The sequence below is a fragment of the Pezoporus occidentalis genome, unplaced genomic scaffold, assembly GCF_034315485.1.
Source record: "Pezoporus occidentalis ecotype Australia unplaced genomic scaffold, CSIRO_AGI_Poc_V1 ctg68, whole genome shotgun sequence".
In the NCBI taxonomy this organism is placed as follows: domain Eukaryota; kingdom Metazoa; phylum Chordata; class Aves; order Psittaciformes; family Psittacidae; genus Pezoporus; species Pezoporus occidentalis.
This window is the reverse complement of record NW_026916030.1, coordinates 5798278-5825533: the sequence shown is the minus strand read 5'-3', so window position 1 is coordinate 5825533 and position 27256 is coordinate 5798278. Positions and strand designations below refer to the sequence as shown.

The 27256-nt window shown below is 44.4% G+C and overlaps 1 protein-coding gene across 3 annotated transcripts; it reads left to right on the top strand.

The window, feature by feature from the left end:
* NUP188 (nucleoporin 188) lies at nucleotides 1–27256 on the top strand. 3 transcript variants are annotated; one of them, XM_062641225.1, is made up of 44 exons: nucleotides 1–76; nucleotides 2509–2563; nucleotides 3157–3230; nucleotides 3817–3901; nucleotides 4275–4355; nucleotides 4814–4858; nucleotides 5463–5555; nucleotides 5644–5763; nucleotides 6260–6471; nucleotides 7214–7325; nucleotides 7847–8047; nucleotides 8523–8612; nucleotides 9181–9246; nucleotides 9772–9891; nucleotides 10328–10454; nucleotides 10556–10711; nucleotides 11052–11178; nucleotides 11765–11852; nucleotides 11945–12021; nucleotides 12170–12284; nucleotides 12630–12750; nucleotides 12998–13064; nucleotides 13495–13623; nucleotides 14817–14950; nucleotides 15285–15391; nucleotides 16076–16282; nucleotides 16717–16886; nucleotides 17206–17275; nucleotides 17476–17543; nucleotides 18175–18370; nucleotides 18869–18946; nucleotides 19311–19396; nucleotides 19819–19964; nucleotides 20753–20934; nucleotides 21159–21359; nucleotides 21984–22076; nucleotides 22262–22420; nucleotides 23129–23266; nucleotides 23640–23714; nucleotides 24448–24657; nucleotides 25367–25498; nucleotides 25633–25703; nucleotides 26117–26246; nucleotides 26410–27256. In XM_062641225.1, exons 1-44 carry the CDS (start codon nucleotides 51–53, stop codon nucleotides 26578–26580), a joined length of 5211 nt encoding a protein of 1736 aa, XP_062497209.1. In that variant the 5' UTR covers nucleotides 1–50; the 3' UTR covers nucleotides 26581–27256. The 3 variants fall into 3 exon arrangements, with proteins under 3 accessions (XP_062497209.1, XP_062497208.1, XP_062497210.1); XM_062641224.1 differs by having other exon boundaries at nucleotides 21156–21359; XM_062641226.1 differs by lacking the exon at nucleotides 1–76 and adding an exon at nucleotides 225–276 and having other exon boundaries at nucleotides 21156–21359.

Genomic DNA, 27256 nt, shown 5'->3' with positions numbered 1-27256 from the left:
AGCGACGGTGGTTTCGCGCGGCGGCGGCGTCACGTGAGAGCGGAGCGAAGATGGCGGCGGGCGGGCCGCGCGCGAGGTGCGGGACGCGGCGGCTGTGGCGGGGGAGGGGGGGGGGGGGGCGGCAGTGGGGGGCGGGGCCCGGGCTTTGCCGTGTGCGGGGCCGGCGGGGAGCGGCGGGGGGGGGTGGTGTTAACGGCAGCGGGGCCCGCGCCGGCCTGGCCCCGCCCCTCGCTGAGGGGGCCTGAGGGGACCCCGCTGAGGCGGCTCAATGGAGCAGTGAGCGGCGGCCCGTCGGTCGTCACTGCCTCGCTCTGTCGTTGTGCCGTGCCCCGCAAGATGGAGCGGTCAGTAGAACGGCTGTAACAGCTGTTGTTCCTGTGAGGCTGAGGTCCCGGTGTGGGCTCAGGTGTCGGAGGTGGGCGTCGGGACACCCGCCACGTCCCGGAGCTGCTCTCGTGAAGAGCAGAGCGTTCAGGGGTTGGTTTTCACCTTGCGGACAGCTCTTCGCAAGTCTGAAAGTCAAAGTAGAGGTGGGGAAGATGTACAGTGAAGTGATTGAATGAATCCCGGGTTCACTGGTCACGTTCAGTGCCCTCAGTTGTCCTGAGCGCTTTTTGGGTGGTTATTGTAGCGTCCCTGGAGCTGCGATTTTTATTAAATGAGTATCTATAACCCCAATGGGGACAAGGACACCACAGTTACATGTGATCACACACGAAGAGCTTTCCTTCCTTGGCTGGAGGCTAATAGGTGAACTGGCCACACATCGCGGTCTCTTTAATTCCCAGGGGAGGGTAGGAGGGAAGGACGAGTCGAGGGTTGGTTTTGCAGGACTGGTGCTCAGGTCTGTGAGTGATTCTTCTCCTGGTAAAACCCTGTGGCTTTTGGGTGCTGTGAGGCTGCACCTGCAGCTGGTGGCTGCCCAAGCTGGGAGAGGTTATTTAGCTCCTGTGCGGGGAGGTGCGGCCGAATGTCGAGGAATTGGATACAAGTTATGTCGATAAGTGCCCTGCAAATAGAATCATAGAATCATAGAATAGTTAGGATTGGAAAGGACCTTAAGATCATCCAGTTCCAACCCCCCTGCCATGGGCAGGGACACCTCACACTAAACCATGGCACCCAAGGCGTCGTCCAACCTGGTCTTGAACACTGCCAGGGATGGAGCATTCACAACGTCCCTGGGCAACCTATTCCAGCACCTCACCACCCTAACAGGAAAGAATTTCCTCCTTATATCCAATCTAAACTTCCCCTGTTTAAGTTTTAACCCGTTACCCCTTGTCCTGTCACTACAGTCCCTAATGAAGAGTCCCTCCCCAGCATCCCTATAGGCCCCCTTCAGATACTGGAAGGCTGCTATGAGGTTTCCACGCAACCTTCTCTTCTCCAGGCTGAACAGCCCCAACTTCCTCAGCCTGTCTTCACATGAGAGGTGCTCCAGATCACCCTCGTGGCCTCCTCTGGACTTGTTCCAACAGTTCCATGTCCTTTTTATGTTGAGGACACAAATCACAGGTCTCGGCATGCATTTAGGTGGCCCCATGTGTCACACGCTGCAGATGCCTTTCACTGCCACAGTGAGTTAGTTTGATGATGCTGTTCTAAAAATAAAGTTACTGGGTGATCTTGCTTTCTTAGTCTCTGCATGCGGAGCTCTGGGCTTAACTCTGACTTGCAGTGTGCTGCTAACAAGTCGTCATTTGTCTGAATTCCTGAAATGTTCTTTTTCTTGGCAAACATCTTTTAGAGGTGTTGTAGGGAGACTCCATTGTCTGGGTTTGTATGCCAGGGTTTGATTTGTAATACCTCATAGCGCAGATTGGCTTTTCTGTGGAGTGCTCAGGAAGAAACAGGAGCCAAGGGTAAATCAAGATCTGTAGTAAATCATTCTACCTTGTGTGAAAGTATTGGAATCTTTCACTTCACCCAGTTTTATGTTGCACTTAGAGTGAAGGAGGAAACTGTTATGAAAGAGTTTGTTTGGAGGAAAGCATTGAATGTGACTGAATCAAATGTTGCTCTGTACTTTCATTAGGTTTCTTCTTACTAATCTCAAACGTCCTACTACCAAAATCAAATTGAGCTTTGTTACGTAACACGTATGATTTGATGCGAGTTGCAAGTCTTGCTTTATCAGTTGTCACCTTCTTTGGGTCTTTCGTGGGTTTTCTCAGGGCATCTGAAACTGGTCAGGTAAAAACTAATCATAGAATCATAGAATAGTTTGGGTTGGAAAGGACCTTTAGGTCATCCAGTTCCAACCCCCTGCTGTGGGCAGGGATACCACACACTAAACCATGGCACCCAAGACTCCGTCCAACCTGGCCTTGAACACTGCCAGGGATGGGGCATTCACAATAACGTTCCTTAAATAATTTTTCTTGTATCTTACCTTGCAGCGTGATGTGCTCTGAGGTAATTGCAGGTTTGAAAAGGTGTAAGCTGAATGGAAGCCTGAAACAGTGTTCATCATTAAAATACTCCAACTTTTCTCTTTGTTTGCAGGAGCAGCAGACAATTATGGAGAGTTCTTCTGGGTAAATCATCTTTAAGAGAACCAGTAAGTCCTTGTCCTGCTAAGCAGCTTTGCCCATCACTGAATAGACTCTGTGGCCAAAGACATCACTTGTACATCTCTTTGAATATTAGTGAAAATACGCTTTGCTGCTTCCCCCTCTTCCTCAGTGCAAGTTTTGTCCTCGATCTTTGCTACTTGTTCGTTCTTCCACTCCTTGTTTATAGCTGTTTCATGACCTGCCTGAAAGGGTGTGTGTGAAAAAGCGGTTCCCTTTCTGGAGCTGACACAAGACTGGCTGGCCTGGGCTATTGATGAATGGTACAGCTGGCTTCTTTATTTTCAGGGATGGAGCCTGTGCTTTGAAGAATTTGCCCAGAGGTTGGAGATCCAGATGTTTCTGAATCCAGTCCATTGCCTCCTATTTCCTCTCCCTTCCCGTGATTAGGCAAGGCAGTGAGCTGCCTGGTGCAGTTATGCACCTTGAATCAGTCTGAATCATAGATGCTTGTCTTGCGTTGTTCCTGTCTCTTTGTGGTGGTGGAATTTCTTTGCTTCATTTAAATTTAACAGATCTGATTCTCAATAATGTACGTTGAGGAAGCTGTTCAGTAGTATTTGATTCTCTCTTTTTTTAGGCACAGATTGAGTCAGAGTTGAACAACCACTTGCAGAGATTGTCAGAGGGACTTTCATATTATAAGCCTCCAAGGTATAGTGATTGCCTGATTTTAGGAATTAACCTCAAAAATGGGGTCTCTTAAAAAGGAGAGGAACATGTGGAATATTTCTTTCTGATTACATAAAAGTAGATCATTGCTCTCTCACATGACTTCAGATTTCAGGAGAGGAGTAGCAAGAGCAAACACTTAACTCCATAACATTTTGGGGCATGAAATACAGACCAGAAAGAAATAACAGCAAGTTTCTGCTGTCATTATTCCTGTTAGGTAGCTCTTAACCCTTACACCTGCTGAGCTGCCATCATGTGCAACTGTGCAGCCTGTGGAGAAGCGAGTCCTCTTGACACTGAGTCATTCTGAAAGGATATCCAGAGTCCCTCATTGGAAAAGATGGAATTAATATAGCCTGCGTTTATTACAGTAATAAGATTGTGAACAATGTTGAGTTTTATGTGGTGGGAAGGTTACAAAATACTGTTTATCAAGTATCGAAAGGCCACTGAGTTAAAAACAAAGGTCCAGTTTAAACTGGTTAAACTGGGAACTGGTAAAACTGGGAGCATTTCTTGCTGCATTTTTAGTGACTAAAATTTCTTTTTTTTTTTTTTCCTTTAGCACATCTTCAGCAGAAAAAGTAAAAGCTGATAAAAGTGTAAATGCTCCACTGAAAGAGCTGGGCCTGAGAGCCAGCAAGTTTTTGGTGAGTGAACATGCTATCCGGTTATGTTTTTTATCCCTGCACTTGGAATGCATTGTTAGTAGGATTCTGATATTTAAAACAGTCTCTTTATGCTGAATAAAGGTGGTACCTTTATTTAAATGACAGTTATGCTCCTTTTGCTGAAGTTAAAGTGGTTACATGTAAGTGACATCAAAGCTTATGTATATTGCTTTAGGCAGAAGTGTGACTAAAGTATTTGCCTGGTTCAGGAATTGTCTTTTGGCATGTTTTGGAAATTACTTGTTTTGAAGAGAAGAGCTGCCTGAATATTTGGAGAGAATCTTCATCTTGAATGAATTCAGTTGCCTTTTATCCATTTCAGAGCATCTCTATTTTCCTTCTGTTTTTCCAGGGTCTGGATGAAGAGCAGAGTGTGCGTTTGTTACAGTGTTATCTCCAAGAAGATTATAGAGGAACAAGGGACTCCCTGCCGGTCCGTAGCTCCCATTTATGTTCTACTTAATCCACATCTTTCCTTAATACCAGTAGTTTATTGATGCACATGGTCACATGTGAGTCTGAGTTCTGATTTGGAAATGGCTTTGTAGCTTTTCTTCTCTGGACCTACAATGCTCCAGTGCTGCTCTAAGGAAATGTCATAGGAGATATCCAGAACTTACTTTTCTAGTATCTGCTTGAATCTCTCTGCAGGAGCTCAGATCCTCTCTCTATTACAGGAACACAGGAAAGCTATAGATTGTGGAGGAGAGTGAAGATGAAGAATAAATATGTTGTTAAAAATGAGTGCTTTGGCTCTGTGCTTTTGGAATCTGTCTTTCCAAAAGAAAGTGAAAGGAAAATTGGCTTTTATTTCAGTCATTTTCTTTGTGAATATCTATTTTGTCAGTAGGTATTTAAATATTTCTTTGTTCTTTTGTGTTTTGCTTACAGACAGTTTCTCAGGATGAAAGGCAGAGTCAGGCTCTGATGCTGAAGGTTAGTCATTTCCATTTGTATCTGCTGAAAAGATCTGTTGACAGAGAAGCGACTTCATTTCTATGGATCCAGAAAATCTTGGAATAATTGAATTATTCCTTCTATAAGGAACAAGTTTTAGAAAATGCTTTGACGAATTTGAACAGTGTTAATAGTTGCTACGGAAAGAAGAGTTTAGGCTTAATACCAGGAATTTGGCTGGGCAGATGTAGGCTCCCATGTTTTCCATAGCTTGTAGGTTTATATGTTACTGTCTGAAGTGGTAACTCTGAAATGGTGACCACTGATCATATCTGACAGAGCATAATAGGGATGAGGAGGAGACATCATCTGTCTCTGTCTTGTTCCCTTTCTTTTGCAAGTTTTCTCACTTAGCAGTGTAGTTACAGCCATGTCCCTATGGGCATGTTTTATTGAGTTCTGTGAAGCTAATTAAGTATTTTCCCCCCAGTAACTTAAAAACTGCTTAGTTGAAACTCCACCTGCAGTAATGTTTGGGCACTCTGTGTTCTTGTGATGAAGGCCTTGGCAGTGTATGGGGGAGGAAAGTGTTGTTAGACACAATACCAAGTTGATACCAATTGATGACACTATCTATTCACAGCTTGCTGACTATTACTATGACGAGAGGATCTGCATTCTGCGCTGTGTCCTCCAACTACTCACTTATTTTCAGGACGAGAGGCACCCTTACATGGTGAGTAGAGTACACAAGTCCACTTGTGATTGTAAAAGACAGTTGACTGTGCATGTGTGAAGTTAATTTGTCTGTTGGTTTATTTAAGGCTCAATACTTCCAGTGTGTTGAAAAGTTGGACAAGGAACTAGTTCCTAATTACTGGAAACAGTTTGAAGCACTGTACAAAGCAGAAGCTCCTACATGGGAAACACATGGAAATCTCATGGTATTTTATTTCTTGCTATTATTGGTATTATATGGTTGTGAGGTGTCCGTGCCCATAACAGGGGGGTTGGAACTTGATGATCTTAAGGTCTACCCTAACTATTCTGTGATTCTATGATTATTTATCAAACTTATAAAGTCTTCTATGTAGCGTATTGGAGAGTGTGTATGTGCAGATGCAGTTAAAAAGGATGTTTCTCTTGGTCCAAGAAACCTAAAATTTTTCTAACAGAACACACTTTTGCTCAGAAAAAGTTGCATGGCACATACTGTTCCTTGTAATAAATCCATTGATAGCCCTAGGCTAACAGATCCATTTATGTGTAGTTGTCCACAGTCTCTCTGCATCAGCACACTCTGTATTTACAGTGGCCTTCTTTGCCACTGATACTAACTGCTGGCTACACAAGCCATTGAAATGCTTCAACACTTCTCAGTTTCCAACTGCTTTGACCTGTGAGCTTCAGCATATGATGGTAGAACTTCTCCTTGTGCAGACAGAACGCCAGGTTTCCCGTTGGTTTGTGCAATGCCTCCGTGAACAGGCCATGCTCCTGGAAGTCATCTTCCTCTACCATGCATACTTTGAGATGTCACCTGATGATCTTCTGGCATTTGCAAAGAAGTTCAAAGAACAGGGATTTGGCACTAGACAAACCAACAGACATTTGGTAGATGAGAGCATGGATCACCTGGTGGATCGCATTGGGTAAGTATCATGTGTATTTGTGGGTGAGTACAGAGCAAAACAATTATTTTCGTCAGGGGGAAAAAAGGCATTTATAATTCTTGCTGCTGCCTCTTAAAATCACCACTATTTCAAGCTAAGATTATTGTTATGAAGGCAGAATAGCTTTTGTGGTCACATTGATTGGAGGCTTATGGCAAAATGAAGGTGTGATTGCAGAGTAGAGAGGTGTCCATATACTCGTTTTAATCTAGTATATAATCTTGCCTCTTGTAAGAATGGCAATGAAGACAGTCCTGTGCTGGTACTCTGCCTGCTACCTGCATGGGGACTAGCCCTCCCTGACCTGTATTGTGAACTGTGTTGCCTCAGGTCAAGCTCTGGTGGGTGTGCTTATGAATGGCAGCAGTGTCTTCATTTTGCTGCACGCAACGGAAGTCAAGCCATAGCCAGGGAGAATGAAAATGCTGCCAGGTGGCAGAGTTACAAAGGGGGAAAAGCTATCCTCAAATTTCAGTGACCTTTTCTTTGTCTTTTCAACATGAAGTGATAGTTCTGAAGATTGTAATCAGTCATATACTAGAATTTCAAGACAAAATTTGGATTACGTGCTGTTAATTTCATGTAATTTCTTATTGCTTTAAAGAACAGCTGAACAAAAGCAAAGTACAGGTTGGGTTTTGACCACTTATCAATAAAAAGAAATAAAAATTCTTCAATAAAGTTTCTGACCTCCTTGCTTTTATTCTTCTCCTGTTTGTAGCTACTTTAGTGCTCTTATTCTGGTGGAAGGCATGGAAATCGACTCCCTCCATAAGCGTGCTTTGGATGGCAGGACTGACAGGCACAAATTAGCCAATAAGAGCATCCACCAGGTAAAGCACTGTCAGAGTAACCCCTTGTTTGGCCTAATGGTACAGAATGTACTGTGATTACCCAAGCAGTGCTGTGTAAAGAGTCTGTCTGTAAGTTTCTGATCTTTCAGTTTGTTGACCAAGTGTAGGAACCAGCATCTGCGTAACACTCTGGGGCAAATAAGAACAAAATGAATTCCTCTCCCCTTATACTTCCTTGGTTATCCTGGGCCTTTCTCTAAAAACAGATGTGTACAAAAAAATAAGCATTGTGAAATTTCCAGATGGGAATGACACAAAAAATCTACAGTGTCTGTGCTTTTAGGACAGAGAACAGCTAAGTTTAGACTAACTGTAAGGCATTAAACTGTTCAGGAAAGCAAACCATGGCTGCAGGTATATAATTTGGTCAGTTGCATGTGTGCAGTAATTATCTGCAAGGGAATGGTGACAGTTAGCAAGATGCAATGAGCTGTATTCTTGCGAAGTATGAGTTTCTTTCAGAAGATCTCAGTTCTGTTGCTTTTGCCCTGTCTGTGCAGGAGATGGACAATCAACTGCTGCAGTTAGGAGATGTCTCGCATCATGCTCCCGTGCTTTTGGCCTGGGCCCTGCTCCGTCACACTCTAAACCCAGAGGAGTCAACAAACGTTATCAGAAGAATGGGCAGCACTGCCATCCAGCTGAATGTTTTCCAGTATCTGACAAAGCTTCTGCGATCGCTGAACAGTGGGGGGAAGAATGTGAGTTTTTTAGACTCTGTATGTAAGCTCTTGAAGGTTTTTAACTGCTACTGATGTAAAGGTCTGATGGGAAGTGAATGATTTTGAACCAATGCTCTTTCTAACTAAATCTGGTTGGAAGCAGACTCTGCAGTAAAGCATGTTTTAGCATCTTCTTCCAGTGAATTTCAGAACTCAAGTTGAAATGAAACAGTTTTTTATGCCCAAAGAATAAGAAAAAGCTTCTGGAAGTTGAGGAACTACATCTCTTTTGAGCCGAATAGACTGCATTTCATCACATTGGTTGATTTGCCTCTCCAGTGTACTGCCATTGTGCATTTTGAGTATTAGATGACTTAACTCTGCACTGTTTTCCCTGTATGTGGTTTCATTAGACAATACCATGTACGAGAGAAAACTGTTTTATAGGTAGAAACCAGTGAAAGCAAATCCTTTTGACTTCCATGAACACTGAGTGTGTATTCTTTCTTTCCAGTGTGCTACCAGCACTGCTTGCTTGTGTATTTATGGACTTACTTCCTTTGTCCTGACATCACTGGAATTGCATACATTGGGCAATCAGCAGGTAAGCGTGCAAGGCTCATTGCCTCTGTTACCTAATTTAAAATAACCTGTCATAACTGATGCTAACTGCCTTTGGTAAATCATAATCCTGCATTTGAGACTACAGACTTTGTGAGTTTGATCTAGAAGAGTGTTTTGTTGGTTTTCCTGCTGCGTTTACACAATGCAAACCTAGTAAACACCTCTGCAGACTGGCTGATTAATAATGAAAGAACATATCTTGCACTTGAAGTCCTGTGGGTTTGAAACTAATTGTTGATGTGTTATTTCCAAAGCAATGGAAATAATCCATACTCCATTTCCAAGGTTGAGAAGACATCATCTGCCCTTTGCAGATGTAGTGGGCATACTTGTCCTGGCCAGTCCACTCACGATGGATGGCTTTAGGCTGGTGGAGTGCTCTGGGTTTGGATATGTTGGGTGTTTCTTTTTGTTTTGACTAGAGGAGGTGGTTACATCTTGGCTGGTAAACATGGAAACTTAAATTCCAAAGATGTGGCAGAACTCTTTAGGGATGAAATTCCCCTGTGTAAAGTAACTTATTTTCTCCATCCTCTCTTCTGTTGAAGGATATAATTGATGTTGCATGTGAAGTTCTGACAGTTGCCAGTATTCCTCAGCTATTCTGGAAGACGGTGAGTGTGTTGGCAACTTCTTCGACCTACCTTCCTTATAAGTGAAACTCAATAAAAGATCCTCTTTAGGAAAGGAACAGACTGATTGTATTTAGTTAGCTTCTAGGAGGGCCTGAGGAGCTAGTGTTCATTTGTTTCTGTCTTTGATTTACTTTTGCCCTTTCCTGCCTTTTAGGTACAGCCTTGGCTTTACTCTTGAAGGATTCTGGAACGAGTTTTAATATAGGTGATAGTTGAAACCAGGGCTGGAATTGCAAAGATTGAACTAACTGCTGGCAAAAGCATCATGCTTATTTTTCCGTTGCCACAGAATTAGGATATGTAATGCGTTACAGTCTTACTTCCTGCCTTATACTTGCACACTGCCTCATGCTTTAGTCTGTTCAAGGACTGGAGTGATACTTTTGTTGCATGATTAATGTGAAATGTACAACTTAAAAAAGAACTGTTTCCTTATGCTCTACTGAGACCATTTTTGCATTTCTTTTTAGTAATATGATACTTGTTTTCTGTTTTCACCACCAGGAACCTACTGCAGGTCTGGGTATTATCCTGGACAGTGTGTGTGGATTGTTTCCCAATCAGCTTACTCCTCTTCTTCAGCTGCTCCAAGCCCTCGTGTCTGATAAATCTACTGCAAAAAAGGTACAGGATCTCTCTTGGTGTTCAGGAGATGATTTATTTCAGGACAAGGATACCATGCTGTGTGATAATGCTGCGTGATTCTTTCCATCACGTGTGCTTATCTCAACTGCTGTTTTAGATAACAGACATTAAGCTTTTGTCAAAGAACAGCGGACAGGAATTACTTTTTAGTTCTGTGCTGTTGCAGGCTCCTGGAAAACTTGACTTATGAAGATTAAGTTGCTGCCTAATTTTTCAGGTTGTACTTTACTCCTAAGAAGTTCCTGGTTCACTAGACGAGATATGTCTGGACGTGTGGGCTGTCTAGTAATGATTTATGTATTAGAAGGATATTGTACACATCAAGAGAACTTGCCTATTCCTGGAAATGGCCTGGTTGGTTAATTTTTAAGGTCTGGCTCCTTGGCTGTATTGTTTAAGCTCTCTCTGCACGCAGGTGTACAGCTTCCTGGATAAAATGTCCTTCTACATGGAACAGTACAAGCATAAACCTCCGGATGTGATCTCTCATGAAGATGGCACACTTTGGCGCAGACAGACTCCAAAGCTCCTCTATCCTCTTGGTGAGCACTTCACCTTTTCTTATGGAAATACTTTGGGGAAATTGGGATATAATCCATGGGTAAATTTGTGACTGTATTTCACCTGCTTCTTCAATCCTAAGGACTAGGTCAAACAAACCTGCGGATACCTCAGGGAACGGTGGGCCAGGTGGCACTGGATGATAGGGCTTATGTGGTACGATGGGAGTATTCCTACAGTAGCTGGACACTGTTTACCTGTGAGATTGAGATGCTGCTTCATGTTGTGTCGACAGCAGGTAAGACAGGTTGGGAGAATAAAAGAGAAGAAATAATTATTAATTGGTATCAATTTGGGTTAATAGTAGGATTGAACAGCTCTGAATACTTTCAAAAGAGCATGAAATACTTTCCCAGAAACCTGACTGCTTAATTATTATTATTATACTGTATAATTCACTGCAAAAGGCCAAGACGAGATAAATTTTAGATGAGGGAAAAGTTGAGATAGATAAAATAAATGGGTTTTGGCATGGGGAATGCTCATAGGGCTGTATGATGAGCTTAATGTGCATTGTTCCAGAGTTGATTACTGCTTAAGTATGATTTTGCATTCTAGTGTTAGTTTTCTCTTCCCAGATGTGATTCAGCATTGCCAGAGGGTCAAGCCAATAATTGACCTGGTTCATAAAGTCATCAGCACTGATGTATCAATAGCAGATTGCCTTCTGCCCATCACATCACGGATTTACATGCTCCTGCAGAGGTAAGTCACTGCCTGGCATGAAGTCACTGACACCTGAGAAGATACACTGAGCTGGAAGAATGGTTGATTACTCATTTTGCCAAGAGCTTTGCAAGAAGTGTCTCAGTGCTGGAGCTCCCCAAGACTGGTGTTCAGTTCCCAAGGCTGTTGTGGCTACACACTGTTTAATGCTTTGATGCATTCTTTCCTGAATGTTGTGCAATTTATCCATTTTTTTATTAGTAGCTATATTGACATGAAAGGGGAATAAAACATATCATTAGAGCAGTAACTTCCAGGTGTTAAAACAGTTGTACTTATTAGCTCTCCTCTAGCATTAACTGCCTGGGAATTGATGTGCTGCTGCATAATTACTGTTTGCTGTGACAGTGCTGTCTTCCCAGCTTTGTCTGTTGCAGTAAATTCGTCTGACTCAGGTGTGAGGGGGAGGCAGCAAGTCTAGACTGAAAGTGCAGACTCTGGTGTCTGTATTTACCTACTTAGGTTTTATGCATGTGTACCTCGGTGAGAGAAGCTTTTTCGGTTAATAAAACAGTATGTATGCTAGACCACAGTGCATTTGATTGATACTGTTTCTCTTCTGTAGGCTAACAACTGTCATCTCTCCCCCTGTGGATGTTATTGCTTCTTGTGTCAATTGTTTGTCAGTACTGGCTGCTCGGATGCCCGCCAAGGTGAGGAAATGGCCTTCAGGGTTTGTGGGTTTGAGAACTAGTAGATGTATATATGTGAATGAGAGGGAATAGCTGCACTTACTCTCTTGCAGGTCTGGACTGACCTTCACCATACGGGTTTCTTGCCGTTTGTTGCCAACCCAGTGTCCAGTATGAATCACGTTATTAGGTATTCATCGCCCCTTCCCCTGCCTCTTGGTGGTGTACAGCCTGTTCCTAACATGTCATAAGCACTTTCTGCCAGTGTGAAATCTGGGTATCTGACACGTCTCACTCAGAATCCTGCTATTCATTAATCTCTCTTGCTCATATCACAGTGCAGAGGGAATGAATGCTGGGGGCTATGGAAACCTTCTGATGAGCATAGAACAGCCTCAGGGCGAGTACAATGTTACCATCTCCTTCCTGAACCTGATAACAACTCTTGTCCGGGTGAGTGCTTGCGGAATGACCTGCTTGGGAAATCATTTGTAAGCTGTTACAATACAATAGGAAGGTGAAATACAGCAGTGCCTGAGATCCATCTCCTGTTCAGCAGGTCTCTGTGAGGGATCATTGGTTGACACTTCCTTTGGTGCTACTCTGGGGGTTTTCTCTGCAGTCTGATTCTTTCAAAAAGCCTGTTTTGATTCAGCTGATCTACAAGATAATATAAGTCACTTGTAAATCTATGTCCCCATGCTCAATTTCTCACACTTTAAAGACATATGGCGTGTCTTCCTGCAAAAGGTTTCTTCTTAACAAGAAATGGGACAATAACGTTTCTGTTTCTCCTAGGGACAACTTGGTAGCACTCAGAGCCAAGGACTCGTGCCCTGCATTGTGTTTGTCCTGAAGGAGATGTTACCAAATTACCACAAATGGCGTTACAACTCTCATGGAGTGAGGGAGAAAATTGGTGAGGATATTGGGGGGGGGGGGGGGGGGGAAGAGGAGGAGGAGGGGGTGAAAGGGGTCTCATGCCTTCTCAGACAGAATGTGTGAATTTTTCATTCCTTTTTTCATCATACCTTTCCTAGCAGCCATTTGGGATTTGCTTTGTACGTCTAACAGTATTGCTAGATGCTGTGATGTGCTTGAAAATAGTAGGAACTAGGCAACAGATCTTCCCAAAACCTCACTAGTCCATTTCATCTCTGTTTTAGGGTGCCTGATTCTGCAGTTGATCCATGCTATACTGAATTTGTGCCCTGAAATGGATCCTCGCAGTAGGTAAGACAAGTGATGGATTTCAGACCTGCGCTAGCCTGGCTTACAGTGCAGGAATCATTATCATTTTGTTTCAGGTTTTGAATGCAAATGTTGAGGAGTGAACTGTTAACAGTTGTGCAGTGCTGGTTCCAGCTCTTTTCTGTGTTACTGAGTACAGGAAGGGTAGAAAAAGATTGAAAACAGAGAAAGCCACATTGGTTTCTAGAATACCTGATGAAGAGATAGAAAACAATAAATAGATTCCCTGGGACACTGCCATCCACTTTCCTATTTGGTGTATGCTCTCTGAAGAAAACAGGAAGGACAATAAAGTAGGGGTCAAGGGGGTGTAGAAATTAAGAGGTTACTTTGTGGTAGTTTTCCAAGTGCTGTGTGGTAAAATACTGCAGGTGCTCCTAGTGATATGTCCTGTGCTGTTTGTGTCTCACAGCAATGCCCCCAGCCTTCAGTCCCTGTGCATCTTCAGCCTGGCCAACACTGAAGCAGGGCAAGCTGTCATTAACATCATGGGAATTGGTGTGGACACTATTGATATGGTAATGACCTCCCAGTGTAACAGGTGAGTTGTGTGTTTCAGTTCAGTAGTGTGAGGAAAGAAGCAAATGATATTTGAAATGTAGCTTCGACTTGATGCACTTAACAAGGGATCAATGTAGCAGCTGGCCACTGCAGCCTGCCTTTGTACGGTCTGAGGAACAAGCCTTGTTTGTTCCAGGTCTGTATGTACTCTTTGCTGTACACTCTCTGTTTCATGCAGTTGTTTTCTATTTCTAAATGCCATTTGGAGCTGCTGGTGGGTGTAAATGTGCTCAGTTGTTAAAGGGTTGCATGCAGTTACAGTTTTTTAATACAGAATTCACTTGAACTCAAGTTTGTAAGATGAATTAGAAGCAAGGGAATTAGAGCCAGTATTAGTAGTTCTGTGTCTTTGGGTAACGCCAGAGTTCAGATCAGGCTGTGGTCATGAATAAATCATAATACAGCTTGAACTGTAATTTGGAAGTGCTAGGGATGAGCAGTCTATTCAGGATGGTTCTGAAGATGCCTTGAAGTACTTTGGAAGTATTGAAGATACCTTTAGTGTTGAGCAGCTTCACTTCCTTATGTGGCTTTCTGAAGGCTTGATCTGATTTAGCTATGATTGTTTCTCATTCCTTTCCTCTGTTCTCTTTTCCTGGCCAATTTTACTTGACACATAGCCAGTCAAACTTGCTAGCATGTTGTTTCTGATGAAGTCTGCTGGTTTTCTCTTTCAAAATAAGTGTGGAAAGAGTCCAGACTTGCTGAGAAGAAAGTGAGACCAATTTCAGAAGCCTTGGCTTCAGTGTCTCCCGAGAATATTTAGCTGATAAGGAAAATCATAGGGGAAAAAAAGCCCAACCCATCAGTTTTATCTCTTCATCCAGTTTTGCTTCACTATAATTTTTGTGAGATTGTTCCTGTAAATGTTTCTCCCTCCGTCTTTGTACATTTTAAATCTCCGTATCCTAAAGAGGTTAAAAAAAACCCCATGGCAATAAACAGGCTCAGGCTCTTTGGCGTTTTTATTGCTGAAAACTTGGGGCTGGGTAGCCACTATTTTTTGGGGATATGGGAGGGTTTGTATTTCAGCAGCTTGTATGTGGAGATGTGCCTGAATAAAAACGTCTCACAACCCTGACTGACCATAGAGCTTCCTCTTCCAGTGTTGTGCAAATAACAAAATGTTGGTTGTCAACAGTTGCTCACTTTGGTTTCTTTTTGTGAACACAGTGATGAGTCGCAAGGCCACGGTCAACTGCTCATCCAAACAGTTAAACTGGCGTTCTCAGTCACCAATAATGTCATCAGGTTGAAACCCCCCTCTAGCGTGGTATCTCCATTAGAACAGGCGCTTACTCAGCACGGTATGTATTCCTCACTGGGGGCAGCCTGGGCAGCTATGCTTCCGTGTCATTTCCATATAGTCAGTGTGTGTCTCATTACAAACAGTAGTTAAGATTTCAGGGGTCCAAAAAGAGGTTTGTAGTGATGGGAGAAAGCCTGTTCTCCCTCCTCTAAGGCATTCTTCTCCTCTGGGACAGCTTCTAAAGTATTAAGCAGATATGGCGTGTTGTTTGCTGCTTTGTAATGTTGGAAGACTGTCTTGGTTCTCACTTTGTGCTGTGGAGATGGTGATTTGGTAAATAGTTACATCCTGCCACATTTTCTTCTCGTTGATTTTAATTGCATTCTCTCCAGGTGCTCATGGAAACAATCTTATTGCGGTCTTGGCCAAATACATCTACCACAGGCATGACCCTGCGCTTCCACGCCTGGCCATCCAACTGCTCAAACGACTGGCTACGGTAAGATGAGACTCACACAGTCGCTCCTTTGCCCTTTGGTGCCTTTCAGTGACTGATCCCATGACTGACATTATTTCAAGATCATTTCAGAAGTCACCCAGCATCTCATTGAGAGGCTTCACATTACTGGGGTGTTTTCTTTAAGGAATTTGCACTTCCAGTTGATCTCTTTCCACTTTTTTGAGCAGCATTCTCAAGTCACGCTCTTCAATACAATTCCTGCACCTTCTTAACTGGAACTTTAACATCTTGCTAAGAAGAGTATCCTATTTAAGTTTTTATTGGGATCTTTCAGCTTTGTCTCTTAACTTGCTCTTTTCAGCTGCTAAACTTCTGAGAATGTGTTTGCAGTTCTATTAGGGCATACAGATCCAGCTCTGGGTTTATTTATTTCAGAAAACATTATTCCAAACCTTATTTTCCTCTTTGTTTTATGCTGTATTGTCATAGCCCTTGAGGAATAGGTGAGGGATAGAACAGAATTGCCAAAGAGGACAATTTGGATCACTTTGTAGGTTTCTTCCTGCTTAACAACAACAACTTAGTTTTGAGTTCCCTCACCTGTGTTCATGGATTTAATACCATGTATTTTGGAGCTCCAATTTGAAATGAAAATCACCTTTGATATGGACAAGAAGCATCCTGGAGAGTTTGGTTATTTCTGACGTTTCTTTCCTTTTGCAGGTTGCTCCCATGTCTGTTTATGCCTGCCTTGGTAGTGATGCTGCTGCCATCCGTGATGCCTTCCTCATCCACCTGCAGAGCAAGATGGAGGACATGCGTATTAAGGTCATGATACTGGAGTTCCTCACAGTTGCAGTGGAGACACAGCCTGGGCTCATCGAGCTCTTCCTGAACTTGGAAGTGAAGGATGGCAGTGATGGGTCAAAGGTAGAATTTCCTCAGTATTTCAAGGCAGATACTGAGTTAACATAAGAACATCTACTGGGTCAGACCAGAGATCCCTGTGGCCCACTCTCTTCACTCTGGAAGTGTCCAGTCAGTGAGAAAGCTGAAGACTGGGGTATAATGGACAGTATTGGTTTTCCAGAATACCCATTCTGGTGCTTTATTTTTCAGGGTGCTCTTGAGCTGGGACCTTTTGAAGGCACTTGGTCATATGAAGTCATAGCTTAGCTAATTTTTTACTCCCCTATATATGATTACATTCCTTATAGTCATATACAAAATATATGATGGCATCACATACTCAAGATTTATTTCTCAGTATATTATTCAAGTGGAATCAAGCACATTCTGCTTCAATAGGTGCCTACGTAGTGGTTCTGTGGTGACGTTACCTCTCGTGTTTCCTTTTGCTTTAGGAATTCAGCTTAGGGGAGTGGAGTTGCCTCCAAGTAGTGTTACAGCTGATAGATACCAAACAACAGGAGAGGTACTGGTGCCCTCCCCTCTTGCACCGTGCTGCCATTGCCTTCCTGCATGCTCTGTGGCAAGACCGTCGCGATAGCGCCATGCTGGTGCTGAGGACAAAGTGAGTTGGTTTTCTGCAATGCATTTTCCTGTCTTTTTTTTCCTAAAACACATTTTCTTTGGTTCATCAGACTTTGCAGGGACACTTACCTCTTAGTTTTTGTGTGCTCTGTAAGGCTATGCAGTGTGTGGGCTTTGAACTTAGTCCCTCAGGAAGCCCCTATGTGTGTGTTCAGAAGCAAATGTGTTTCTTTCTGTTTCGTTTATAAAAAGCTATATAAACTTGTATTTACCAAAGCATATTTTCTATCAAGTCAAAATGTTGCTAAGCACGTGGCATGGAGGGGATAACTGATGTTACCTCTCTATGTATCTTTTAGGCCAAAGTTTTGGGAAAATTTGACTAATCCCCTCTTTGGGACCCTCCCTCCGCCTTCAGAATCATCAGAGGTGAGTTACCTCCAAAGTAAAGGCAACTGTGTCCTTCTTAGAAGTTTCTAAGCGACATGTGAGTCTTTTTTCTCTGCTTGCAGTTTTCTAAGAGCAGGTGTGCTCAAGTGGTTTAAACACAGGCAGGAGAGGAAGTGAAGGCTTTCTGGCTTTGCACAGTGCTTGGTGCTCACATCTTGCTTTTCTTTTTGTCTTTATAGCTCAGTGTCTTGGATACCTGTGCCTTAATCATGAAAATCATCTGTTTGGAGATCTACTATGTTGTCAAGTGAGTCTTTGGTAGTCTCTCGTTCATCCCTGTACTTTACCTAAACTGTGTATATTAAATCTCGATAGACCATGCAGGTTTTGAGGGACAAAGTACTTGTAGTCCTGTAAAAATGTGGGAGAAACAGTGGTGTGTAAGCAAACTGCAGACATACATTTGAGATTCTTGCAGCTGCCAATTGCAGAAGAGATGTTACAGTCTTTCTGCAGCCTGTAGGTGAGAATGTTTGTGTTAGTATTTTCCTTGTATCCTGGGATGAGAATATACAGTGTTTCTCAAAACTAACGATAAGCTAAGCTAAGTACACCTCACAGTGATTGCTGAATAACATTTTAGTGGTTTTCTCCCACTCATTTTGTTTTACTGAACAGAACTGCCCTTTAAAATGTTGGAAAGTCAGGATTGCCTAAAATCTCTACTGAGAAGAAAATTAAATCACAAGATTTTCTTCAGGGGTCATGGTTTTCCTTCACATTTAATGCAAAAAGTGGGATTCCCTGCGCAGGTCTAATGTGGAGTAACCTTCACTTGCAAGCTGTGACCTTGGCTTTCCTACGTGAATCTCAGAAGTGTATTTTCTGACCAAAGAATAAGTGAAGGTAACTTCTCCTCTTGATTTGGCTTTGGTCAGGGGCTCACTGGATCAGTCCCTGAAGGACACACTGAAGAACTTCTCCACCAAAAAGCGTTTCGCCTACTGGTCAGAGTATGTGAAGTTACTGGCAGATCATGTGGCAGAGACAGAGGGCAGCAGCTGTGCCTTCATAACAGAGTATCAGATGCTCATCTCAGCCTGGCGGATGCTGCTCATCATCTCCACGAGCCACGTAAGAGCTACCTTTTATCTCATTATAAACTGAAATTAACCTTTTGAAATAGATAATATCAACTCCTTAGGGCCAGCTAAACCCTAATGAAGAACTCATTGTTTCTCTTTCAGTTTTGTTGTATATATGTTTGCAACACAAGTTGGCATAAGCATGATACAAGAGGTTAAAATAGGTGGTGTTTTGCTGTATGCTCAAAACAAGTTGTCTTTCTGAGCAGAGAAAGGAGGTAGTAAATAATTTGAGTAGCAATGCTAAGTAATTCTGGAATCCCAAAGAGATTTTGCTGATCTAAGTGAGGTGGGGATGCACCATTAGGGAAATCAGTCATTGCTGACTTCTTGTCAACTGTTACTGTTGTACTTCAGTGATTTCTGTAACACTGCATCATTCAGCAGCTTTTTAGTGCCTTTTTAAAGTAACAAATGAAACCAGCAGACTGCTGACAAGTTGCATCTTTTGTTGTGCTTGACTGATCTCTGTTTCTGTGGACTTTAGGCAGATATCATGCACCTGACTGATTCTGCAGTTCATCAGCAGTTGTTTCTGGATGTGCTAAATGGCACCAGAGTTTTGGTAGGTGACGCTTCCTGTCAGTTCTTTTATTTCCCAATTGCTCATCTTCTCTGTACCATGAGGAGCTCTGCTTCTGCAGCTGCTTGCCTTCGTGGGGTTATTTTAGATCTTGTGAAATTGGGCTGAAACGAAGGCTCTGAATTGATGAGCTCCTTGTAAGTCTTATAAATGACACATTTTTTATTTGGGCCATTCTTGTCATCACTGAGTGACCCTGCAGAGGGCCCTGAGTCTGCTTCCTTCAGTGCTGGTAGCTGCTGAAGAACAACCGTGGTCATTTGGTGGTGGTGCTTGGGCTGAGGTTTTCTGAAGCATTCCTACATGTGACTACTGTGACTGTAACTCTTGTAGTATTTCTTCTTAGCTCCTAGTTCCCATGTCAGTATCCTGTCTGCAGCTGGGGTCTATGCTATGTACCCTTCTTCTGATCCTGCTCAAACAGTGGAAGAGGTAGGTATTTTGTGTCTGGAGTTATTTGTCACTGCTCAATATAAAAACCTGGGAGATGATGTTTAAGGGTTTTGCTCTAGAGAGATTCCTTTGGTGACTGGGGAGGAAACTGAAGCCTTATCATAGAATTCTCTTGGGATAGCTCATGTCTGTGGGTTGTTGCTGGAATCTCTTGTAGCAATGTATTTATGGTTTGGCTTTTGTTTGCTGCTGCAAAGTATACCAAAAAAGCCTTTTAGATAGTCCTGCATTCTCACTGTGCTGTGGAATGTCTTTAGTGAGATCCAGGTGGTGACTTAAACTTGGAAGAACTGCTTTTATTTGTGTGGATCATATAAGCTGTGATCCACACAGCTCAGTCAAGTGACAAATTTACTGAGGGATCTTGTCTGATCTGAAGAGCTCTCTCTTTTTGTTGTCAGCGAGCTGGGATCTGTGGATAGCATCATAAACTCCTTGACGCAGATTCTGGAGGGGGTGCTCCAGGCAGATCAGCAGATGATGGAGAAAACCAAAGCCAAAGTGTTCTCAGCTCTTATCACTGTTCTGCAAATGAAGGAGATGAAAGGTGAGGTGGTGTGGGTACAAGTGTCAAGACTAGGGCTGCCATGGCTGAATACACCCTAACACTCTCGTGTTTCTACGATAAAGACATACATGGGGTTAGTAGTAGTAAAGGATGCTGGATATAGTCACCAACCTGTGGGACTTCCCTGCTTTTTACTTGTTATAACTCATTTTAGCAAGAGATGAGGTTTATAATTCAAAGCCATACAAAGGCAACTGTGGTGTTGAGAATGTATCCATTCACCTTCCTGTGTATTCCTCGACCCAGTGCTTGGGGCCTGCAAGCCCACCTGTTTTAGATAGTGAATAGAAACTGGAGGGTTGGGTTCTTTGTTGAATTTGAGTTTCCAGTCGTGCTGGTAAAATGTGGTGCAATTTAGTATAATGGTTTTGATAAGAATGTGGTATTTATACAGACACAACGAGTATACACTGCACCCAGTCTGCAATCTGGAGAAGTGGGTAGGAAATACTGTAGTGAGGAGTTACGGAGTATTCTGTCCATGGTAGTGCTTGATTTGTGCTTTGAGATGTCATGAGTTTATATGACTTCTTGGTAAAACCACATGGTCTTGTTAGCCAGATGAGCATCTAACCCCTTAGTACATACTCCTAGACTTAATCATTTAACTTAGTCACAGCTCCTCTCATTCTGTTTTGTAGGTTTTGCAGTGAAAACAGGATAAATACTAACTCCAAGAAATGTGGCCTGGTGATGTTACCAGTTAAACTGGAGCCCTGAGTACCAGGATTGTGTGTTAACTGTGGTCTGTTCTCTGCGTGTCACAGTGAACGAGATCCCTCAGTACTCCCAGCTGGTGCTGAGTGTGTGTGAAACACTCCAAGATGAGGTCATTGCGCTCTTCGATCAGACTCGACACAGCCTGACCTTGGGAGATGCCACGGATGACAAGGACAGCATGGAAACAGATGACTCTTCTCGAGTTAAACACAAAGACCAGCGGGATGGGGTAAAGGAGCTTTCAGCTGCTTTGCAGTTGTGTTTCTTCTCTCTAGAGAAAAGCTCCGTGTTTGGAATAACTTTCCCTTGCAGCCTGCTGCCTGTGAGGGATATCGGGTCCCTTACTTATGACTGAGTATGATTGAACTTGAGGTTGCGTTAGTAAATGCTTTCAAGATTTTCTTGGTACCCATTTCAAGCTTATACCTCCTTCTCCTTTCCTTGTCACAGCAGGTGTGTGTTCTGGGTCTGCATCTGGCTAAAGAGCTCTGTGAGGTTGATGAAGATGGAGACTACTGGCTGCAGATTACTAGGAAGGTCCCTGTGCTTCCCACTATCTTTGCCGCATTGGAGATCAGCCTGAGAGTGAAACAAAACCTGCACTTCACAGAGGCCTCATTACATTTACTGCTGGCCTTAGCAAGGACTCAACAGGTGAGAGATGCAGTGAAAATGAGGGCATATAGCCATACATTTTTAATAGGAACCGTATAGCTCGTTGTTCTGTTTGCAATTCAGCTGAATAATGATGTGTAGATAAAGGGATTCTTTTACAGGCTGCAAGCAGTAGGTCCTGTATGTATGTCTGCTTAGTTAGCCTTGCTGTTGATAATGGGATGTCCTGAATGGAAGACCAGAGCAGGAGCTTTCACTGAATGTATTCTTCACAATGCAAATTATCCCCCTCTGGTTAAAGCAGCATTAAGTATTGGAACCTGCTTTCTCATTAGTTGCAATAAAGCCTTATTTTTCTATTACAAATGCAGCTTTAGGTAAAAGGCAGGGCATTCCAGAGCCAGCCCTTTTCAAAGATTATGTGTGTACCAAACCAAATGGAATTCACAGTGCAGTTGTGCAGGTTAGATTTTACTGGAAGAACAGCGTTGCTTTTCTGGATGCTGAATTGTCATCAACACAGAAGTGTGTGTGGATGGAAGTTCTCTGCAAGGGTGGTGACACTGCAGGGGACAGAAATACCTCATGCAAAATAAGTCTCTTTAGTCTCAGAGAGCAGAGATACGGGCACATTTTAACAGTGGTTGGTTCTGTGCCTTGCAGGGAGCAGCAGCTGTGGCTGGAGCTGGTGTCACACAGAGTGTCTGCCTGCCCCTGCTTAGCGTGTACCAGCTCAGCACTAACGGAGCCATTCAGGTGGGTGCTCCGTCCTTTTGTGTGGGGATGTGCCAGGAGAGCTTGCCATGCCCTGCCTTGCTGGTGGTTGGAGCAGCCACCCCTAGAGACTGGAGGCTGCTAAGGCAGTGTGGAGGGTGTGTGGCAAGTGCCACCCTGGGCAGGAGTGTAAGTCAGTCACTTACCTTTGTATGTGCTCTGTTCAGACGTCTGCTTCATCACGCAAGTCTCTGGATGCCCCCTCCTGGCCTGGGGTCTATCGTCTCTCCATGTCACTGATGGAACGCCTCCTTAAAACACTCAGATACAACTTCCTGACGGAAGCACTGGACTTCGTTGGTGTCCATCAAGAGAGGATTCTTCAGGTACATCACGTCCTTCCTCTGGGGTGGTTCACTTGGCTTCTGTGTTGCAACAGCAGTGGGAATGCGTCAGAAAGTGCAGAAGCATTGAAAAGAGGCTCCTGCCTCAGAAAGGTTTATAGTGGAAATAGTTCAGGAGTGGGAGGAGGATGGACTAGCCAGGCCATGAGTTCAGGCAGGGATGATTGTTATGGTACTTGTGAGAGATAGGCAGGCACCATCCGTTCATCCTGTTGAGATGAGCTTTGCTACAGGTGTTTAAGAGGCCTGCTCAACACAGTAACAGATGTGGGAATTTGATGGGAACTCACCTTGTGTCTGGCTGTTCTGGAGAGAAAGGCATGGGAGCTGTTCTTGGAGGTGGCTTCAGCTCAGCCTTGCTCAGATAATGAGAACGCTGTGGTCAAGGTTCAGTCACCCTTTGAGTCAGCAAATAGTGGGTTGTGTCAGTGCAGATGTGCTGAAGAGTCCCGTTTATAAGCGTGCTCCCTAGAGAAGCAGCTCTCTCCTCATTTCACAGAGTGTGAAGTGCATCGACCTCTAAGAATATAAAGTTCTCTGATTCTGATCCATGTGCTGTACATCCACTTTCATGAATGCATTCTCTGTCCCTGAGGACAGATCCTCTGCATCTTCAGCTTTTTCTTCTAGAGGAAGGAATGGGAGGTTTGTGATTTAACTCTCATTGCCCTGATTTCCTTCTCTCTCCAGTGCCTCAATGCAGTGCGGACAGTGCAGAGCTTGGCCTGCCTGGAAGAGGCTGATCACACTGTTGGCTTCATTCTTCAGCTCTCAAATTTCACAAAAGAATGGCATTTCCACCTGCCACAGCTTATGAAGGACATGCAGGTGGGAATGAGGATATTGCTGTAGATCGTACAGTGCCTTGGGGTGCAGGGATTTGGATGTGTTAAGAGAAAATGGCCCTTTATCACGTTTTTGTTACTGCTCTTAACAGGAGCTGTTGCTGAGGTTATTCAGATGTCTGTTCTGTCAGTACCTTGTCTGAATTGAGTGAGGAAGGATGACTGTAAGGGCCAGGAAGATGATAGCTTGGGGAATTCAGTGGCTTACTCTCAGTCCTCAGTATCAGGAAATCAAGACACTGCATTGATCCTTTATGATCACAGTGTTCTGTTTAAGTGGATTTTCTAGCTTCCATCAATGGCAGTGAATAGATGGGCTTTGGGCTTTTAAGAGCTTTCTCCCTTATTTATTCCAGGTGAATCTGTGTTACCTGTGCCAAGCCTGTACCTCCCTCCTTCACAGCCGCAAAATGCTCCAGCACTACCTGCAGGTGAGGACGGGGACCATGAACCAAACTACATCAGGAGTGTTGCATGCTCATGCTCCTGGTTAAAAAGCAAATAGTACTCAGTATGCAGGCTCTTGGATATTGAATTGACTGTCAGTAATCCCAGTGGTGATTACTGACAATCATCAGCAGTGAGGATTTGCATTTCTCATGTGCAAAGAGCAGTCTGGACTTGAAAAACACTGGACTGTGTAAAACCAGTCCTGGAGAAACAGCAGCCAGTGTTTGAATGGTGCTGTTGCCATTTTAGAGCTGCCTACACTGCAGCAAGAAGGGTGCATTGCTGTAGTACTCTGTAGTGCCATTAATTAAGCTACTGTTGAGCTGGTGTCCTTGATCTGACTTAATTTGTTCAAGAGAAAGAGCTCTTATTCTTGGGGAATCCTTAGATTCATGGAGTGGAGAGGATGCATTGCTACTCATAATGTGTTATTTCAGCATTGCTGGAATTGCTGTGTTGATTAGAAATGCTTTTTCCAGGACATGGAATCTAAATAGTCTGTGCAGCTGCCTCCCTGCAATGCAGAGCCTTCCCCAGCACACACTAAGTGTAGATTCTTGTGCTTCCAGCAAGTGACAGAACTTCGGGTGCCTTATTCCCACATTCCTTTTGTTCGCAGCACTTTTTTCCCCTCGAATTATTCATCTTAGTGCAAAATCATCGTTTTTGTAGTCAAGATTTTGAAGACTTCAGGGTTTTTTTTTCCTTCCACAGACAAAAAATGGTGATTCCCTTCCAGCAAGTGTGACCCCACGAGTGCAGCGAAACCCCCAAGCCCCCTCCAAACACCCGAGCCCTGAGTCAGAGGCAGCAGAGCAGAAAGCACTGCTTACAGTGCAGTACAGCCTCTTGAAGATCCTCAGCAAGTGTCTTGCTGCCCTGCGCCATTTCACCCCTGATGTCTGCCAGATCCTCCTTGACCAGGTAGGGAAAGAGCAGAGGAGCTGTTCCCTGAAGGGGGGAGTTTCCAGCAATTCAGGTGATGTTCTGGGTGTGCGTAGTGAGGCACAGCCTGTCCTGCTTGGGAGAATGAGCCCAGCAGACATCCATCTGTTGTGCTGCACAAAGCAGGACACAGGGTGTTTTCCTTAGGAATCAGTGTGGAAGGAAGGCTTGGCTGAGCTTTTGTGTGATCTGCACGACGCTGTGTTTGTGTGACCTTGCAGACTGATAACCCAGGCTAATAACTTGTACCCTCAGGGTGCCACTCAGAAGAGACGTCCTCCTGCTGTGCTCCTGTGTCAGTGTGACCCAGTGCCTGCTCTCCAAGTGCAGAAAAGGAAGGTTTAAGCCTTGATTCTGGCTGCTAACAGGCAGTTAACTTCTTTTTCCTGTGCTTGTAGGCACATATGCCTGGTGTTTGGAAACAATCTGGAAACAGTCATTACTGTATGGCTTGGGACCTGGAGAAGGTTCGTCTGTGCGAGGAGAGCCGTACAGTCTGATTGTGCACTGCTGTACAGCACACTCTGCTGCTCTTTACCCGAGATCTGGGAAATGATCTCAGTGCTGCTAGTTCTCCATACAAAAAGCAGGATGCAGGGACTGGGTGTCCCTGTTACCATGACAATACCATGACAAGAGCATACTCATGACCTTAAAGGTCACTCCCTCCTCTTTCCTTTCTCCACAGTCGCTGGACCTTGCTGAGTACAACGTGCTCTTCGTTTTGAGTTTCACCACACCAGCCTTTGATTCCGATGTTGCACCTTCCTTTGGGACCCTCCTTGCCACAGTCAATGTGGCCCTTAACATGCTGGGAGAGGTACTGGCCATTTCTCTGTCTGAGAGAACACAGAGGTTGCGGTGATCTCAGAGTGCTCATTGAGCTTTGAAGGGTGGGAGTATTCCTTCTTTCGTATCTCCTGTTTCTAATGCCTGTCTTCTTTTCCCTCCAAGCTGGATAAGAAGAAGGAACCTTTCCCTCAGGCTGCAGGGCTGAATATGCAAGAGGGAACCAAAACCCTCAAGTAAGTTTTTAGCTCTTTGATTTAGTCGTGGCTAAGAAACAAAACTTAATGCTCCTCAGGTCAGAACTGAGGTTTAGAGGTATCTGTGTAGCTTCGGAGCTTCTCACTCTGAATCCAAGGAGTTTAGATAGCCCATCAGAAGCTCCCCAAAGCAAGCAGGGTATTTTGGGGGGAGGGTGTGTGAAGCCACACATCCCATCCTAAGTCAGCTACTGAACTTGCAGGTAAAGAGTTGGTTGATGCTTATTTACCAGCAGTTTTTAGTGAGCCTTCGCTGATGGCCAGCGTTTGAGAGGAATGAACAGGAACTGTTCCCTCATACATACCCAGTGTATGATGACTGAGGGGTATTTGACCATGCAACCAGAGTGTGCTGACCTTTTGGGCTCCTGCTCCTGTGTTTCTCTGCACAGATCTCTGCTCATGTTTACAATGGAGAACTGTTTCTACCTGCTCATCTCCCAGGCTGTTCGGTACTTGAGAGACCCGGCGGTGCATCCCCGTGATAAGCAGCGCATGAAACAGGAGCTCAGCTCTGAGCTGGTGAGAGCAGCTTGGACCCTCCTTACTCCCTGTTCAGTGTCAATGGGATCGGGGGGAGAAGGTTGTTTGTCTTTGGCTGCCCGTTTAATGGCTTGGGGCATCCTGGGGAGGGAGGGGGCCTGTGTCTGGTGGAGGCTCATTTGTTCTGTGCTTCTGCTTTCAGAGTACTCTGCTCTCCAGCCTGTCCCGTTACTTCCGCCGGGGTGGTCCCTCTTCCCCCGCCAGCGGGGTCCTACCCTCTCCCCAAGGGAAATCCTCCTCCAAGATGGGTCCTGAAGGGCAGGAGCCTTTGATTCAGCTCGTGCAGGCCTTCGTCCGCCACGTGCAGAGATAGATGCGATCCTGCCCCCGCCTCCCTCCTCAGGACTTGCAGCAGAACGATTCACATCCACCACAGACGGCAGCACCTTCGGCAGAGAGCTCGGAACAAGGACTGGGCGAGGGAGGGAGGCCTGGTGTGGGCAGGGCTGGAACCAGAGCTGTAACATCACAGCGAGATCCCATTGAGCTCTTGCGACCCAGCAGCAGAGTGAATGTAAGGAAAGCCAAGAGCTTTTGGGGGTCAGGATGCGCGCAGCCTGCGCGCTCCAGCTGCTGAGCTGGGGGCAAGGGCTGAGCAGTCAAAACCTTTATTTTTATAGCTTGCACCTCAGCTGGGAAGGTTGGGGCTGGATGGGGAGAGGAGGCGAACTCTCTGCTGGGCATTAGCTGTGCTCTTAACACAAGGTGCAGTCTGCCTCTCCCAGCCAGAGCCCAGCTGAGGCACAGCCAAGGGATCAGCCAGCAATTCAGAGACCATCTTTCTACTGCTATTTTTGTACTGAGTGGTTCAAGCAGGATGGTGTATGTGTGCTCACGCCTTCCCTTCCCCTGCAGGCTGTGTGTTGTGTGTGTTTCTGAAGAGCAAGGCCTCACTCGAAGTTTTTAAGGCACAATTCCATTGCTCCAGTCTTGCAGTTTTTTGTAACTGTGCCCTATTTATACTGATATTAAAATGTTTATAGACAGCA